General features: G+C 40.0%; 1 protein-coding gene across 1 annotated transcript; it reads left to right on the top strand.

Annotated features, from left to right (window-relative positions):
* The first annotated feature begins 10,053 nt into the window (after positions 1–10,053).
* LOC140126601 (uncharacterized) lies at positions 10,054–17,383 on the top strand. The gene is made up of 12 exons (XM_072146229.1): positions 10,054–10,207; positions 10,299–10,522; positions 11,815–11,877; positions 12,490–12,546; positions 13,914–13,958; positions 14,875–14,940; positions 15,237–15,269; positions 16,241–16,270; positions 16,354–16,404; positions 16,527–16,559; positions 16,733–16,825; positions 17,228–17,383. Exons 1-11 carry the CDS (start codon positions 10,138–10,140, stop codon positions 16,784–16,786), a joined length of 726 nt encoding a protein of 241 aa, XP_072002330.1. The 5' UTR covers positions 10,054–10,137; the 3' UTR covers positions 16,787–16,825; positions 17,228–17,383.
* The last annotated feature ends 1,935 nt before the right edge of the window (positions 17,384–19,318 follow it).

The raw sequence follows: 19,318 nt of genomic DNA, 5'->3' as shown, positions 1-19,318 counted from the left end.
TTTTAAGTTTAGGATATGGCGGGTGAGGGGAATGTAAATAGATGCGCAAGAAGCGCTAAAATAATATTGGTAAATGATAAAAGTTTGCCAGTATATTTTGTGGATTACACAGCAGGGTGGCGACAAAGTTAACAAGTTTGATGTGGAATCCATGAAAACAACCCAAAATTCTGCCTGACACAGTTCGTTTGATAAGGAGACCATGTATGGAGGCAGCTATATGGACGACTTTTGGAGGCAGCTATGGCGATGACGTGTGGAGGTAGCAATGGAGACAACGTGTGGAGCCAGCTAAAAAGACGACATGTGGAGGCTGCTATGGAGACAATTTAATTTGGATAGTGCCTGTATGTGGCAGTCCAAAAAAGTTTTCAAACCAGAGGAGCAGGTAGGTGGTCCTCCAGAAAAATTAAATAAATTGAGTGCCTGTATGTGGCAATCCAAAAAAGTTTTCAAACCAGAGGAGCAGGTAGGTGGTCCTCCAGAAAAATTAAATAGATTTAGTGCCTGTATGTGGCACTCCCAAAAATTGCTTAAAACAGAGGACCGGGTAGGTGGCCCTCCAGAAAAATTAAATACATAGAGTACTATAGCTAGAGCCAGTTGGCCCTGGCAAAAAATAGCCAGTTTCCTATGCTTTAGTGTACAAAGAGGAGGAGAAGGAGGACAATGAGGAGGAGGAGCGCATACATTATTCAGGTTGAGCTTCTTTCACCTGGTGGAGAATGAAAATCCGGAGAAATCCAGGCTTTATTCATCTTGATAAGCGTCAGCCTGTCAGCGCTGTCAGTCGACAGGCGTGTACGCTTATCGGTGATGATGCCACCAGCTGCACTGAAAACCCGCTCGGACAACACGCTAGTGGAAGGGCAGGCAAGAACCTCCAAGGCGTACAGCACCAGTTCGTGCCACATGTCTAGCTTTGAAACCCATTAGTTGTAGGGAGCTGTGGAGCATTTAGGACGATGGTATGGTCAGCTACGTACTCCCTCACCATCTTTCTGTAAAGATCAGCCCTACTCTGCCGAGACTGTGGACAGGTGACAGTGTCTTGCTGGGGTGACATAAAACTGGCAAAGGCCTTGTAAAGCGTACCCCTGCCAGTGCTGGACAAGCTGCCTGCTCGCCTACTCTCCCTCGCTACTTGTCCCGCAGAAGTACGCCCTCTGCCGCTAGCGCTGTCAGAAGGGAAATACTGTTTCAGCTTGTGCACCAGGGCCTGCTGGTATTCATGCATTCTCACACTCCTTTCCTCTCCAGGGATAAGAGTGGAAAGATTTTGCTTGCACCGTGGGTCCAGGAGAGTGAATACCCAGTAATCGGTGCTGGAATAAATTCTTTGAACGCGAGGGTCACGGGATAGGCAGCCTAGCATGAAATCTGCCATATGTGCCAGAGTCCCAACACGCAAGAATTCACTCCCCTCACTGGCCTGACTGCCCATTTCCTCCTCCTCCAACTCCTCCAACTCCTCTTCTTCTGCCCATACACGCTGAACAGTGAAGGACTGAACAATGGTCCCCTCTTCTGTCTCGCCAACATTCTCCTCCTCTTCCTCCTCATCCTCCTACACCTCCTCCGATATACTCTGAGAAACAGACCTAAGGGTGCTTTGGCTATCAACAAGGGAATCTTCTTCCCCCGTCTCTTGTGACGAGCGCAAAGCTTCCGACTTCATGCTGACCAGAGAGTTTTTCAACAGGCCAAGCAGCGGGATGGAGAGGCTGATGATGGCGGCATCGCCACTGACCATCTGTGTTGACTCCTCAAAGTTACTCAGCACCTGACAGATATCAGACATCCTTGTCCACTCCTCATTGTAGACTTGAGGAAGCTGACTGACCTGACTACCAGTTCTGGTGGAAGTTGACATCTGGCAGTCTACAATCGCTCTGCGCTGCTGGTAAACTCTGGATAACATGGTTAATGTTGAATTCCACCTCGTGGGCACGTCGCACAACAGTCGGTGAGCGGGCAGTTGGAGGCGGCGCTGCGCTGCCCTGAGAGTGGCAGCATCTGTGCTGGACTTCCTGAAATGCGCACAGATGCGGCGCACCTTCGTGAGCAAATCAGACAGATTGGGGTATGTCTTGAGGAAAAAGCTGAACTATGAGATTTAACACATGGGCCAGGCATGGCACATGTGTCAGTCTGCCGAGTTGCAGAGCCGCCACCAGGTTTCGGCCGTTGTCACACACAACCATGCCTGGCTTCAGGTTCAGCGGTGCCAGCCACAGATCAGTCTGCGCCGTGATGCCCTGTGATAGCTCTTGGGCGGTGTGCCTTTTATCGCCTAGGTTCAGCAGTTTGAGCACCGCCTGCTGTCGCTTAGCAATGGCACTGCTGCTGTGCCTAGAGCTACCGACTGATGGCGCCATGCCCACAGATGGTAATTCGGAGGAGGAGGAGGTGGAGGAGGGGTGGGAGGAGGAGGAGGCATAGTAGGCCTTTGAGACCTGGCCCGAGGTAGGCCCCGCAAACCTCGGCGTCTGCAGTATATGAGCAGCCCCAGGGTCAGACTCGGTCCCAGCCTCCACCAAGTTAACCCAATGTGCCGTCAGCGATATATAGTGGCCCTGCCTGGCAGCACTCGTCCACGTGTCCGTGGTAAGTTGGACCTTGTCAGAAACGGCGTTGGTCAGGGCACGGAAGATGTTCTCTGACACGTGCTTGTGCAGGGCTGGGACGGCACATCGGGAAAAGTAGTGGCGGCTGGGGACCGAATACCGAGGGGCGGCGGCCGCCATGAGGTTTCGAAAGGCCTCGGTCTCTACCAGCCTATAGGGCAGCATCTCCAGGCTAAGCAACTTGGAGATGTGGACGTTGAGGGCTTGGGCGTGTGGGTGGGTTGCGCTATACTTTCTTTTGCGCTCCAGCGTCTGGGGTATGGAGAGCTGAACGCTGGTGGATGCTGTGGAGGATCGTGGAGGCGAAGATGGGGTTTTCGCACGGGAGGTGTTTGGGCCGTGGTCCTGGGCAGGGGGCTGACTAGCAGATGACCCAGGGGAAGGAGCAGTGGTGTGCCCGGCCGGAGGTGAACGGGCTTGGTGCCATTGAGTGGGGTGTTTAGCATTCATATGCCTGCGCATACTGGTGGTAGTTAAGCTAGTAGTGGTGGAACCCCTGCTGATCCTGGTTTGGCAAAGGTTGCACACCACAGTCCGTCGGTCATCCGGTGTTTCTTTAAAGAACCTCCAGACTTCTGAAAATCTAGCCCTCGCCACGGGAGCTTGACAACGGGCAACATTTGGCGCTGATGCACCAGCTCTGGCCCTGCCTCTCCGTCTGGCCCCACCACTGCCTCTTCCAACCTGTTCTGCTATAGGACTCGCCTCTGACTCAGAAGCACTGTGTTCACCCGGCCTATCAACCCAGCTTGGGTCTGTCACCTCATCATCCTCCGATCCCTCAGTCTGTTCCCCCCTCGGACTTCCTGCCCTGACAACAACTTCACCACTGTCTGACAACCGTGTCTCCTCATCGTCCGACACCTCTTTACACACTTCTTCCACTACGTCAATAATGTCATCATCACCCACAGACTGCGACTGGTGGAAAACCTGGGCATCGGAAAATTGCTCAGCAGCAACCGGACAAGTGGTTTGTGACTGTGGGAAGGGTCCAGAAAACAGTTCCTCAGAGTATGCCGGTTCAAATGCCAAATTTTGCTGGGAGGTAGCAGACTGGGGGGAAGGAGGCTGAGTTGGAGGAGCCGGAGGAGTGCTGATTTCGGTGACATGGGTGGACTGCGTGGAAGACTGACTGGTGGACAAATGGCTAGAAGCATTGTCCGCAATCCACGACACCACCTCTTTGCACTGTTCTGGCCTCAACAGTGCTCTACCACGAGTCCCAGTAACTTGAGACATGATGAACCTAGGGAGTGTAGCTCTGCGGCGTTCCCCTGCTCCCTCATCAGCAGGTGGTGTCTCACCCCACCCAGGACCACGGCCTCTGACCCCTGCAGTAGTTGGACGCCCACGTCCACGCCCTCGTCCTCTACCCCTAGCCCTCGGGTTAAACATTTTCCAAATTAAAGTGTAAACTTTTAATTTTTTTTTTTTTTTTCGTGTTTATTTTTTTTAATTTTTATTTATTTTTTAACAAAACGATGCTATCCTATTGCTATGGCTAGTTTCTAACCTACACTGACAGCACACAACTGGATTTTGTGCTGTGCCTGATGAGTTTGAGCTATAAAATGAAATAAAGGTAAAAAAAATAAATAAATCAGCAGACTCTGCCTAATTCTAATCAAACCCCTAATAAATTGTCCCACTTCGGTGTTTGAGGTGGATATGCTTGTAACTAAGAGCTAAACACAACGGTCGCAGGTCTCCCAGCAAATTCCTCACAATATGGTACTAGCTGCACTACTAATGCCAGCAAGCCCAGCCACAAGCAAACAAAAAAAAGGAAAATATAACGCTATTGTAGGCCTAAGTAAGCCGTTGGGGTTCTCCTATGGCTATTTTGTAGCCGACACTGAAAGCACACTGCTTTGCAAGATGAGTTTGAGCTATAAAATGAAATAAAGGTAAAAAAAAAAAATAAATCAGCAGACTCTGCCTATTTCTAATCAAACCCCTAATAAATTGTCCAACTTCGGTGTTTGAGGTGGATATGCGTGTCACTAAGAGCTAAACACAACGGTCGCAGGTCTCCCAGCAAATTCCTCACAATATGGTACTAGCTGCACTACTAATGCCAGCAAGCCCAGCCACAAGCAAACAAAAAAAAAGAAAAATATAACGCTATTGTAGGCCTAAGTAAGCCGTTGGGGTTCTCCTATGGCTATTTTGTAGCCGACACTGAAAGCACACTGCTTTGCAAGATGAGTTTGAGCTATAAAATGAAATAAAGGTAAAAAAAAAAATAAAACAGCAGACTCTGCCTAATTCTAATCAAACCCCTAATAAATTGTCCCACTTCGGTGTTTGAGGTGGATATGCGTGTCACTAAGAGCTAAACACAACGGTCGCAGGTCTCCCAGCAAATTCCTCACAATATGGTACTAGCTGCACTACTAATGCCAGCAAGCCCAGCCACAAGCAAACAAAAAAAAGGAAAATATAACGCTATTGTAGGCCTAAGTAAGCCGTTGGGGTTCTCCTATGGCTATTTTGTAGCCGACACTGAAAGCACACTGCTTTGCAAGATGAGTTTGAGCTATAAAATGAAATAAAGGTAAAAAAAATAAGTAAATCAGCAGACTCTGCCTAATTCTAATCAAACCCCTAATAAATTGTCCCACTTCGGTGTTTGAGGTGGATATGCGTGTCACTAAGAGCTAAACACAACGGTCGCAGGTCTCCCAGCAAATTCCTCACAATATGGTACTAGCTGCACTACTAATGCCAGCAAGCCCAGCCACAAGCAAACAAAAAAAAGGAAAATATAACGCTATTGTAGGCCTAAGTAAGCCGTTGGGGTTCTCCTATGGCTATTTTGTAGCCGACACTGAAAGCACACTGCTTTGCAAGATGAGTTTGAGCTATAAAATGAAATAAAGGTAAAAAAAATAAGTAAATCAGCAGACTCTGTCTAATTCTAATCAAACCCCTAATAAATTGTCCCACTTCGGTGTTTGAGGTGGATATGCGTGTCACTAAGAGCTAAACACAACGGTCGCAGGTCTCCCAGCAAATTCCTCACAATATGGTACTAGCTGCACTACTAATGCCAGCAAGCCCAGCCACAAGCAAACAAAAAAAAGGAAAATATAACGCTATTGTAGGCCTAAGTAGGCCGTTGGGGTTCTCCTATGGCTATTTTGTAGCCGACACTGAAAGCACACTGCTTTGCAAGATGAGTTTGAGCTATAAAATGAAATAAAGGTAAAAAAAATAAGTAAATCAGCAGACTCTGCCTAATTCTAATCAAACCCCTAATAAATTGTCCCACTTCGGTGTTTGAGGTGGATATGCGTGTCACTAAAAGCTAAACACAACGGTCGCAGGTCTCCCAGCAAATTCCTCACAATATGGTACTAGCTGCACTACTAATGCCAGCAAGCCCAGCCACAAGCAAACAAAAAAAAGGAAAATATAACGCTATTGTAGGCCTAAGTAAGCCGTTGGGGTTCTCCTATGGCTATTTTGTAGCCTACACTGAAAGCACACTGCTTTGCAAGATGAGTTTGAGCTATAAAATGAAATAAAGGTAAAAAAAATAAGTAAATCAGCAGACTCTGCCTAATTCTAATCAAACCCCTAATAAATTGTCCCACTTCGGTGTTTGAGGTGGATATGCGTGTCACTAAGAGCTAAACACAACGGTCGCAGGTCTCCCAGCAAATTCCTCACAATATGGTACTAGCTGCACTACTAATGCCAGCAAGCCCAGCCACAAGCAAACAAAAAAAAGGAAAATATAACGCTATTGTAGGCCTAAGTAAGCCGTTGGGGTTCTCCTATGGCTATTTTGTAGCCTACACTGAAAGCACACTGCTTTGCAAGATGAGTTTGAGCTATAAAATGAAATAAAGGTAAAAAAAAAAAAAAATCAGCAGACTCTGCCTAATTCTACTCAAACCCCTAATAAATTGTCCCACTTTGGTGTTTGAGGTGGATATGTGTGTCACTAAGAGCTAAACACAACGGTAACAAGTCCCCCTGCAAATTCCTCACAATATGGTACTAGCTGCACTACTAGTGCCAGCAAGCCCAGCCACAAGTACATAAAAAAAAAAAAGTATAACGTTATTGTAGCCCTAAGAAGGGCTGTTGGGTTCTTGTAGAATCACTCCTGCCTAACACTATTCTAATAGAACAGCCTAACGCTTTCCCTGACCAGCAGCAGCTCTCTCCCTAGCGGCGTCCAGACACAGAATGATCCGAGCAGCGCGGGCAGGGGCTAGTCTATTCCAGGGTCACCTGATCTGGCCAGCCAACCACTGCTATCGATGTGTAAGGGTACCACGTCATGCTGGGTGGAGTGCAGAGTCTCCTGGCTTGTGATTGGCTCTGTTTCTGGCCGCCAAAAAGCAAAACGGCGGGAGATGCCATTTTCTCGAGCGGGCAAAGTATTTGTCCGAGCAACGAGCAGTTTCGAGTACGCTAATGCTCGAACGAGCATCAAGCTCGGACAAGTATGTTCGCTCATCTCTATTCTTTACTTATTCTGAAAATCTACTATGTCCCTTAGGGTCTGCATCCTACTGCTTTCCAATAGTTGTAAACTGACACAATTAACAAGTAACATGTGATGGGGATACTTAATCAAGCCCTGCACCCCACAATTATGTCACCAAAGAGGCCCAAAATGGGAGTTTGTTATGTTTATACTTGCATGTGCAAAAAAGTTTCAACTTTTTGTCCAATTTTAAAATGTGGATGGGAAATGGGTGTGTTAAATCTCTAAACATCAGACTTGGGTCCCATACACATAACTATGTGCTGGCTTTTTCACAGTGCAGTAAGACACAGTGGCCCAAATTTACTAAAAACAGTACAAACTGCCTGTGTCGTGTGCAGAGGGCGCCAGATTCAGAATTTCTGTCTCATGTTCTTCATAAATCTGGCTGTAATGGTGGCGACGGGTTGCATTCCCCTTTGCAGGCTTACCTTCAGCCACCGTGTCCGGCCATGCTTTAACTCCCTAAAGGAGCAGGGTTTTTCCCAACTAGGCTGTCCCCGCCTATCAGCATGCAAATCCAGCCATATAGCCCAGCATACCCTTTTCTACATGCCTGAGCAAAGGTTCCTAGCCTGCTAGTCCTGCTGTATTGTGTTTGACCTCCGGCTTGTTCTTGACTCTGATTTGATCTGCCCTCCCTGGTATACAACCCCGGCTTGTTCTTGACCTTGTGCTGTCTGCCATAACCCTCTGCCTGTCCCGGGATTCTAGTTGAACGCTGCCTGCCTTGACTACGGACTGTTACTGACTACCCGCCTTGCCTGACCCCTTGGTACCACGTACTGGTGTCTCTCTGCCCACTGGGCCAGCTGCTATCTATACTGGAACCACCACGGCCTTGCGATCTCTCAGCAGCGGAGTTTGGATTCCTGTATAGGGGTAAAAAGGTGAATACCAAAAGGGTTCAGGGATAATGCCCTTAGTGTGTGGCCCAAAGTCAAACCAGTTAGATAGCACAATGGGTTCACAACCCGCTGCTTTTTACACTGGCGCTCCCTGCACTGCTCGGACAGAGTGCACAACTTTTTTTTTTGTGGCTACCAGTCCAACTAAGCACAGGAATGCCCATTTTTAGTGCAGCATTGTGCAGCTGCAAAACAAATGTGTCATGTGCAACACCGTGTGTCTTGGACACTTCTTAAATACCTGTGCATGCAGTTTGCACTGAAAAGAATATGCAAAGTCCACCAGAAAACTGGTGCACGACCCTTAGTAAATGTGCTCCAGTATGCTCAGTACACTGTGACCAGTTGTACCTCTATGGGGGCCATGATTAGGCCACAATTTGTGTAAATGGTGCCTCACCTATGCAACAAAAAGGTTAAAAGGGCAAACAATTTTGTGTGCTCACATCATTAACAGAAAGTGCATAGTGGATACTTTAGAACTGACAAATGTATTAAATGCTGTAAGGAATTTTAAAAATGTGATCATGATTTATGTTTGGTATTGCGGTAATAGTTTATTGTTTTTAAGGTCTAAAGATGACCCCCCTCCCACAAAATAATAATAATTTAAAAAAAAGAAATATTTCCTCCCCAGAAAAGGCAAACAATAAGATGCCATTTAACACTAGAATTTGTCCTGCAAAAAACAAACCCTTGTATAGTCGTGTTTATGAAAAATTATCTTTGAATGCGACATGGCTAAAAACATGCTGGGAAAGTAAGGGATGAAAATAATAACCAAAGTAGCTCTCTCTCAAATCAATTATAATATAGAATACAGCCATATTTATTTTTAATATATACAGTATCACCTAAATTAATCATAAATATATTTAGTATATTGCCCAAAATTAATAAAAAAATAAACAGTTTACCCTCAAATTGTTTATGAAATGCCTCTTCACCTTTTTTGACCAACTTAAACCCTTTGCCGCCAATGTCCTTTTTTCATTTATGTTTGCATCCCCCCCCCCCATATTTTCAAAAACCCCAAAATTTTGTTGTGTACAAAGCTGTATGAGGGCTTGTTTTCTGCATAATAATTTGTATGTACTAGTGTCAGTATTTATTATCCAATGCTATGTACAGGGAAGCTAGAAAAAATTCCAAATGAGATAAAATTGACAGAAAAATATATGTACGCCATTTTCTTGTGGATCAGTTTTTCTTGTAGGCTATCACTCTGCACTACAAATGACACCTCTCCTTTATTCTTTGGGTCAGTAAGGTCATATATATCTAACATTTATATGTCTTAAAAATGTTTTAAATGTCTTCCTTTTAGCATGTTCGAACACCAATAATAGTTTCATACTTCAGTGTACTGAGCTTGTATGGTGTCATTTTTTGCAGGACAAGCTGACATTTTCATTGCTATTATTTTGCAGACTGTAAGGCTGTATTGCAGTATATGAAACTGATCTGTATTGGTCTGCCTCATAGAAACTCACGACTTTCAAGGCGACTGATTGCCACACCACGATGACACCATGAACATGACAAAGCCAAGTTGATGGTGAGCATTTATTATGCAGCAAACATCCAGTATGTATGAAATGGGCTAGGCCCATAAGCCCTTTTCATACATCCCCTGCCGCATCACGATGTAATTACCTGTTCTTTTCCCACAACAAGTTAATGTTGTTTACTGTATTCTATTTTGTTTACTTCATATTACCCTAAACTACCTAAATTAAAAATACCATTAGCCTGTTAAATACATTGAGCCATTAAAGATTATTCAACTTGTAGCCCTCAATATTTAACACAACATAGTATAAATCCATTTTTTCAATGATATGAAAGGGCATAATATCTAACTTAATTTCTTATCACTACATGGAAAGAAAATGAGATAACATAATAGACAACATAACTATTGTCACACTTTGAAATCTAGAAACATTTAACTGATAAGGAAATGATATTGAGGTTTTGGCACCATCAAAAGATACCTTTCACCTTGTCCTAGTATAAAGCAAGGCATTCTGAGTTGCACAGTTCTTGTTTTTGGTTCTGCTATTCACGGCTTGTTACCAAGTACAATACCACCATGAAGTTCGCTATTGCCTTTCTGCTTTTATCTCTAAACTGTTGCTTCACTTTACCAGTTGACAAAAAAGGTTGGTAATATAATTGTAGATTAGTATATAGAATATTGCATGCTTTATATTTCACTTTATATTTCATTTTATTGAAATGCCTTTTTTGTAGATGCGCCAGCTGCTCCTGTGCCAAAACCTGTTGTAGAGCCTGAGCCAAAAGTTCCAAAATCTGAGCCAAAACCTGTCCCAAAAGTACCAGAGTCAGTTCCTAAGCAACAACAGCCTGTTCCTCAACAACCACAACCCGTTCCTAAGCAACAGCCTGTGCCTCAAAAACCTAAACCTGCTCCAAAACCAGTCCCAAAACTCGACTGTCTTGTGCAGCTTTTGAAGGTATACTATACATTATCATTCAAGCTTAACTAGGTAGGAAAATAAATAGCATAAATTGCTCTAAATTGAGCTTCCTAGGAAGTCTTCACTAAATATTATTGATTTTTTGGAAATATAGCTGATACTAATCTTTAAAAAGCACCTCAAAATTTGCAACAAGCCATGGTTGGACTGGCCCACTTGGTAAATCTAGTGAATTGTCTTGCTTGGTCCATCAGGTTTGGCCTTTAGGTCACAGGGAGACCTCCTACTTGACTGATAATTGGTCATATGGAAAATCAGCATAGAAAATCTTCACCAGACTATACACCATTATAATAAATGGAGTATTATACGCACATTGTATTACTAAAATTACATCTGGGTTAAGAGAAAAGGAAACAAATATCATTCTTTTGGCAAATTCCAAGGTCCCCTTCATCAACTATCTTGCAGCACTTGTCTATATGTGTGCATGTAGCCAATATGAGGCTACTAGTGAAAGAATTTTACGTCGGGCCCTAGACACCGTAGTTTAACACTTAACCAAGCTGCGTAGTCTGGTCAATTTTATATATATATATATAAAATATTTCAAAATATGGCAAGGATAAATGAGAAGGGGCAGGGGTATAACTTGAGGGGGAACAGAAGATGCTGTCTTAGGAGTTTTTGGGGTCCCACAAGGTGTTTCTTCCCCAAATGAATAAACCATTGCTATAAATAGAACATTAATTAGGGGGCTTTATTGCAAAGATTAGAAACAAAGCTAATTTATAGTGCAACTTAACAGCACGACAATTATAATTTCCCCATATGCTTGTTTTCTAACATTGTAGGTTGAATGGAGAGTAATTCACTGCACAGATGTTAACTACTGGATTTGTTTTTCATACTCTATAGTCTGTCACTGGGTCTACAGTGTTAGACTCAAAGATTTGAATTGTTTCCCTAAGCCTTCTATTTCACTGGCATGTGCACCTCATATAGTAACATGAATCTGCCATTGCCAGCCATGAGATAAAAATGTAATGGAAAATGTATGTTTAAGGTCACGTCAATTACATATGCTGATGTAGAGCTGAAATATATAAAGTTACCCTAATAAAAATGTCAGAGTCAATTTGAAGATTATGAAATTTACCAAGTGTCAGGGCTGCTGTATTAGCTCACAGTTTTTAGAGATCCATTGATATAGGCTTTTTAAAGTATCAAGGGATTTAAATATTATTTTTAAACATGATGTACGCGGAATTACATAATGAATTCATTTTTGACTTATCTTTTGTAAAAATTTTAAAAAAACTTTACAGAAAGATGCTCCAACACTGCTGAAGAACTTGGGAACACTCCTATGTAACTACAAAGTTGCACAGGTAAGAATTATCAAGGCTGATAATGACATTAAGTTGGCATAGATGCTTTATATCACTTAATTTCTAAAGGGATTTTGAGAATGAATATATATATATATATATATATATATATATATATATATATATATATATATATATAATAAAGAACATCACAGTATTCTACACTGGAGAAATAATGTAAATATTCAATCTCACAGGTAATAAAATATATTTTGGTCTTTCTGGACCATATTCATATTGTCAAAAAGTAATTAAGAAAGTAGTAATGGTAGTACAGGATTGTGCTTTATATTATTGGTGGAACACAGTCCTCCCTGAGGACTTCGCCCACTTACCTTTGTTCTGCTCACTTCACTAACTTTAGAGCAAACCAATATAAAATGTGTATTTGCAGTGACAGAGGATAAAAAGATATATATCTTATAAATATTTGTATACTAAGTCAAGTCAAAATAACATTTGCCATGGTCTTTTCATTTTTACAACATAGCCCCTCACACTATGTGATACCCTATGGCCCAAACTGCATAAATGGTCTATCCACCCCACCATTTATATTATTTCTTTTCATATTTTTAGTGTTTTTATTAAAGAGAAATGTCTTTTTTTTAGAGACAGCAAAATGTTGCTTACTTCATTACCTTCCTGGAACAAGTAGACAATATTCTGGTAAGATATTTCTTCATTACAAAATGTTTATAGTTTCCAGTTCCAAATCTATAGAGGCAGCAATTGTACCAAACCTTGATGGAGGGAGCGGTGGGGGGGGGGGGGGCGGGGGCGGTCAAATGCTCCTCCATTATACATTGCAGGAATACAGGCAAATGAAAACCCGCTGCAATGTATTCATACAACTGTTATAATCTATATGTGCACATATCCTCCCAAACAACAATTATTTTAGGCTTTCATTTGCATTTATTTCAAGCTCTTTCTGAAAAAGTGCATTTAAATAGGCATTTTGGACAAAATATCTACAGTTTGTTTGATTACTGTTGGCTCCAACACCATCACTAGTATGAAGCACCGAAGTAACCCATTTCTCCTGAGTATCATATTACAAAATTCTGACTTTTAAGTGATGGAGCCCCCAGAAATTTAACTTTTATAACCAACAAATAGCTAGTAATTGCTGTGGAAAAACTTTCAACTTCAGTTTGGTCACACTCATATGTTGACCACCATATGAGTATGGAGTACAGATAACAAATATATAGAAATAGCCATTCCTCACAACTTTATTTTTCTAGTCGATAAATACAATTTCTATATTTCACAATTTTTCACATTCTGTTCATTGATCTTTTATTGTGTTCAACTATTATTTCATAAATCTCACAGTTTCATACACTTTATTATGTTAATAGAAATTCCTAGAGAATAAGTATATTGGATAGAAATAAACATGCTATGACAGCCGCTGTCAATTTGACTGAGTTGGGTTGATCTAGTCACTACAATATCACAAATACAAGTTTAAAGGACATCTACCACCAGGATCAAAGATTGTAAACCAATCACACTATTATACTGGTGTGTGCCCCCTTTGGCAAGATCTCCTCTAAGGATTTAACAATTATGCAAATAAGCCTGAGGGGCTCTGGGTTCCCTAGATGTTAATGGAGCCTGGATCTCCTTAGGCTAATTTGCATAATTTTAAAGCCTTTTTTTTTCTCAAAAACAACGGCATAAAAAGCTTTAAGAAAAGTGGATCCTGCCAAAGGGGACACACACACATATCAGTGTTCTTGGTTTACAATCCTTCATACTGGTGGTGGAGTCCCTTTAAGGTTTATGCCAATGTTTTAGACTGGTGCAGTCCTATTAATGTAAATGGGCTAAGCGCCAATATCAAACACAGAAAATTAACATTATTGTGTATGGTTGCATACCTAATTTGGAGGTCTCAATATCCTACAAAGTGATAATTAATAGCTTATTTAAAATATATATAAGCTATATAAACATATTTAACTTACTCCAAAGTTAGATGCAATGTATAAGAGAATTCTAACATTTGTCAATTCATGTTAAAGAAAGAAGTTGGCTGCACTTTGAGCAACCTTCTGGGCACTTCAGTGGTAAGTGAAACGTTTTTTATCTGTTGTTAATATTTGCTTACTGAATACAAAGCTTTAGTCATTGATTTCTCACAACATATTACATTACATTAATCCAAACAACCAGGGTAAATAAAAGATGTTATACAAGTGTAGAAATGGAAAAAACTGATGATAGAAGTATTTGTCAGACATTAACTGGTGTCCTGTCATAAAGATAAAATGTCACTAAGCCTTTGCTAAGTGATGTATGTTTGTTCAGAAATAACAACTAGATGACTGTATATTTGATGTAATAGTTTACGGTAAAACATCACGTGAAAACACATTAAAAGGGAAGTAATGGATATATTTGATATTAGCCAGCTGGTCTATGAACTCCTACACCATTTTTTCAACCTACAAACTTCTTTATATTGTATGAAGTCTATATTATACATATAAAAAGCCACTAAGAACTTCTATACTATTAAATTTGTACACTTGATACATTTTGGCCCACAGTTAGCAAAAACTGTTAAAACTGCAGTGGGTACAGTATACCGGTAAGGTGTGGAGGGTTTGCCAGGTTCATGATTTGTGGCGCATGTTCTTCATGAATCTGGCGCCGGTCAACTTTTTTTTGGTGCAACTTTAACATATAGCTTATGACACAATTCTGATGGACACTTCGTGATAAATGTGGTGTGGAGCAAGGTCCAACCGTGCATAGGAACGCCCGTTCAATGCAAAACTTTGTGTTGTGTCGGGTATAGTTCAGCCACTGTTCTGTCACTTTAGAAATACATGTGCAAGTTAGATAAAATGTACAAAGTCAGACAAAAAACTGGTACAGGGGCTTTTATAAATGTGGGCCAGTGTGTTATATACTATATGTCAGGTATTTACGTGATCTGTAATAAACTGATACAGATGTACTTTTCACAACCTATTCCAGACAATCAATACTCAAGATGCTGCACAATTGGCTAATGAAGTTTCCCTCATCCTTTTCAACTTTCTGGTAAGAATTATTTAACATTTTTCTTCTCTGACATCTGGGTTTTACTTTTTTCTAAATAAATATTATTTTAAATAATATACCTATGGAAAGTCTTGAGTTGTTAATGAAGTCTATAACAACAGTACATGTTTGTAAGGTGTCAAAGTTTTTGACAAATTTTCCAATTACACAGCATGGTGGTAACTTTACTGCTTCTTTTCACAAATATTTCACATGCAAAATAATGACATTTTCCTTATTCTTATTTCAATTTTTTAATACACATAAATAACAGTATTTTCATTTCTTTAATACAGCAAGACATCATTGAACGAGTCATGAAGGTTTTGGTAAGAATCTGTGTTTATATATGTTAACAACATACGTGCAGTTTTTGATTTAGTCATAAGAAATTAAAAAAATATATATAAACGGCCATTTATTATTCCAAATCTGATTTCTTTTAATCACAACAGTCTAAAAGCCTGACAAAAGCTCTTTTGCCAGGCCCACCCAATCTTCCTTTCAAAAGAACTTGAGCTTGACAACAATCTTTTTTTATAAATACTTTATTAACTTTTTTTTCCAATACAAAGTACAAATAAAATACATAAAAAGTGATGTGGCATTGTCATTTACATCATTAATATATGCATACATTAGGTAAATTTAAGTCAACTTAACCCATCTGCCATCTAGAAGCAATGGCTGGAATCCCCATCAGCTTGTCATGGTAGCCAAAACCTTTAGGTCTGTCATGTTTTTATATGAATTACCCTGTGTGTCAGGTATAATACATATAACACAACAACAAAAAAATGTTCACAAACTTTACAAAGTGTAACCCCTGCTTTAACATGTTACTTACCACAAAAGAGCAAATGTAGAACATTTTCTGGGTCAAATAGCATGTCCTCATCTACTAATGATAATCTTTGTTTACAATTAAAAAAATCTCCATAGTGTATTTTGTGAATATAACTCCTAGATATCCTGCAAACCAAGCCTTATATCATTCTCACATGGTAGTATCTCAGTTTACAATTTCCGTCAGTATTTGTAAGCAAAGACATAAGTGGATGCCATAGAGAGTGAATATTGTAAATTTTCTGTTTTTAGCGTAAAAACATTTCACAAAAACTGACCAAAATATCATCATGTGAAAATGATCGAATTTTTTTTATGTGATTAGTTTATTTTTGCTTTTTACAGCTTGTGAGTCATTGTCTGAAATATTTAATGGTGATAACTGATTCCATTACTATGTTTTAAAACAATATATTATACTGGAATAAAATGTATTTTTATTATCATTATCTAGGAAGACATTCCATTAATCGGTGACCTCATTGTAAGTAACAGTCTTGGTCAATTTGTTTAGTGAAAAATTATGAAATGTGATGTGGGGACTCAGTCTTTTTAATTTAATTTTAGAATGATGTTCCTCTTACTCAAGATGTCAGAGATCTTGCCTGCAGTGTGTTGGTAAGAATATTCATGTATTAGTGTTGATCTGGTATCACTGAACTATAATTTTATATTCAGTAATAATTATTTTAAATGCATGCATGTCAATCTCTATTAATATACTATTTTTATCTACATAGAACCATTACCTTACAAAGATTGCCAACATTCTGGTAGGACTTTTTTACTTTATTAAATTTACAGTACAATTCCCCAAGTATGTATGTTCCATCGAGAAAGGCCCAGAATGCATCAGCCAATTCAGTCAATATATGTCTTCAGTGCAAATAAATATATATATATATATGTATATATTTTTTCACTTTCTTATTTCTTTCTTTTATAGACCATCGTAGCTGATATTACTGGAGGACTCACAAAAATCATTGAGGGGCTATAGAGAGGCACTATGTGACCTTCAAACAACCGTGAATTACAAGTATGACCAACTAAAAAATGTACCAATTGAATATGAATGCATAAAACAGTTTTTGGTTGAAATGTATGTTTATTCCTAGTCAAACGTATATGTATACATATATGTCCCAGCCAAACAAAGCCAAAAACAAAATAATATTTCCACTGTAAATAATCCAAAAACCATCCAGTCAAGCAGTCATGAAAGTTGCAAATAATGTGGTGTCCCAACAACAAACAAAAGTGAAAAAAGATTTTTAAAAGTTATATTGAAAAAGTTTAAAAAATAGTATTAATTACAATAGTGAAAACCAGCTTGGACTTTTAGTTGGATATATTTGCAATTCAGCTTTGACCTACCTAAAAATGTTGAACACTTATTTCCAAAAAATACCTTGTATTAACTGTAACAATTCTTTTCCAGGCAGCAACATGGTGGTCGGTGATACCTTTCGTTCTGTCTTTGCCCTATTTCTTTTTCCCAGCTGACATTCTCCTATTCATGCATATCAGAAGTTGTATGTGTTATGCGATCTTTGTCCTTTATTGTCACAAATCAATAAACCTCTATGCAAACCTGTGTCTTTGTGTGAAATAAACCCAAATGTATACTTCTTAAGGCATACATTTATGCTATAAATAAAATATTTATTTCGCACAGTACTTTACTAGTTGTATAAATCTGAATACAATAAGCTCCATTGATTTAAAAAATGAACTTAGAGCTCCTTAAAATAAAAAGGAAGCTCACAGGTTCCTAATGTTAAGGGTTTTCTCATCTAGGTTATTTATAACTTATCCACAGGATGATACTGTGACAGATGATGGAAGCACCAAGCATATAGTCTACACTATTATCATCATTCCTGTAAAGTTAAATGGAGATTGTTTGCACAGCCCAGCTGTGAGAAGGTGGTTGTTCTCGAGATAGGTGCATGTCTACATTTATCATCTATTTATAATATCTCCTAAGGATATGTCCTAAAAGGTCAAGATGGGAAAACCCCTTTAAGTTTGCAGGTACTTGCCTCTCAGTTCCACAGACTTTAAATAATGCACATGGTCAATGCATAATTCATTCCCTTCTTCCTAATCATTTGTTTGTTTAAAATGAGACACAACATTCTCATTGGCCTCTACATACATAGATGAAAAATAGGTAGTTTTGGCTACCTTTATTCACTTAATGACCTTTTCAGACCACTCAGAAAGCTGTGAAAAGAAGACAAAAGTGGTTCTAAACATCCTCTGACTTCTTCTCAGAGTAGGAGACAGTTGGGCTTCAGACCTGCTCTTGGCAGATTGCAGAATAAACTTTAAATATGCTCTGCAAACATATAATGGAGCTTGTGAGAAGCACTTACATATATAAGTACAGTCAAGAAAAAAGGTACATTTTCTTCGAATTGTATCGATTTTTTTTTGCATCAAGACAAAGTTAAAAAAAAACATCTGGTCCTTGGTGACTGAGACCTTAGTTGACCAACAATAAAGTTTCACTGTTTAATTATTTATTTATTATTTAACAAACATAAACTTTCAAAACAGTTGACAATCTTTTCAGCAAGGGACCTCCTGGCAAATTCACCCCAAGGTCAAAAAGTACAGCACTTAGAGATATCACAAAAAATATCCAAAAAAGGGCAATTTTTTAGGCAGATTTATCAAAAGTGTAAGAAGGCAGTGAAGAGTAGTGTTGATGCCAGATTATAAATCTGGTGTAGTATAAGACTATCTAGTATTTTGCACCTCCTATTAGTTGGCTTTGTTTAATCCAGAAAGTTGCACCAAAAATTCTGGTGCATTAGCAATATTGGTGCAAAGTCACACTCCCTTCTTATAGGCCTTGCTCCTAAAATTGCCTGAAAATTTTCTAAAACCTATGATAAATGTGGCACCGACATTTTTTTTGCTGCAAATTACAGTATACCAAATTCTGTCACACACAGATAGACAAACATGCCCCATTGTGTTTTTGAAGACAGTATTTGGCCATAATGCACAGCACCCTATGTGGGGAGAACCACAATCATAACAGCACAAACACAATGGGCACTCAGGGTGCTCTCTCTTCCTCGGTTAAGCAGATTCTTATTAAATAAGCTTTCTGGCTCTTGGTTATCTACTGTATATCCCCTAAAATGTCTATACTCTGCTCTGATTCTAACCTTTTCTTGTACTTTTGTCTATTCTACTATCTATATTCTTGGTTTTGATTTGGTTTGCCTGACCTTGCTTTTTATCCTTCTGTCTTTCATGTTTGTTTGTTCTACTGTTCTGTGCGTGAAAATAGGGTAGGGACCGCCGCCCTGTTTTCACCTGTGGTTTACCACAAGGCCATCAGATAAACAGGGACAGAGGTTGTGGGAAAAGCAGGGCTCACGCTTCTTCCCTAACACACCATCTCTCAAATGGTGAGCATACTGGTAGATGGGTCAAACATGAAATTGTCTGTACCAAAGTATTCTTCATTCAGTCTTCATTCTGTGATCTATGCAACAGCTATAGCTTGCCT

The sequence above is a fragment of the Engystomops pustulosus genome, chromosome 4 (assembly GCF_040894005.1).
Source record: "Engystomops pustulosus chromosome 4, aEngPut4.maternal, whole genome shotgun sequence".
In the NCBI taxonomy this organism is placed as follows: domain Eukaryota; kingdom Metazoa; phylum Chordata; class Amphibia; order Anura; family Leptodactylidae; genus Engystomops; species Engystomops pustulosus.
Note: the sequence above shows the minus strand (reverse complement) of the source record. Positions and strands in the feature narration are given on the sequence as shown.

Bases quoted from the DNA above. Each gene is read 5' to 3' on its own strand.
- LOC140126601 (XM_072146229.1), top strand. From the start codon at position 10,138: ATGAAGTTCGCTATTGCCTTTCTGCTTTTATCTCTAAACTGTTGCTTC. The intron at 10,208-10,298 runs GTTGGTAATATA...CCTTTTTTGTAG, and splicing joins TTTACCAGTTGACAAAAAAG to ATGCGCCAGCTGCTCCTGTG. The intron at 15,270-16,240 runs GTAAGAATCTGT...ATCATTATCTAG, and splicing joins AACGAGTCATGAAGGTTTTG to GAAGACATTCCATTAATCGG.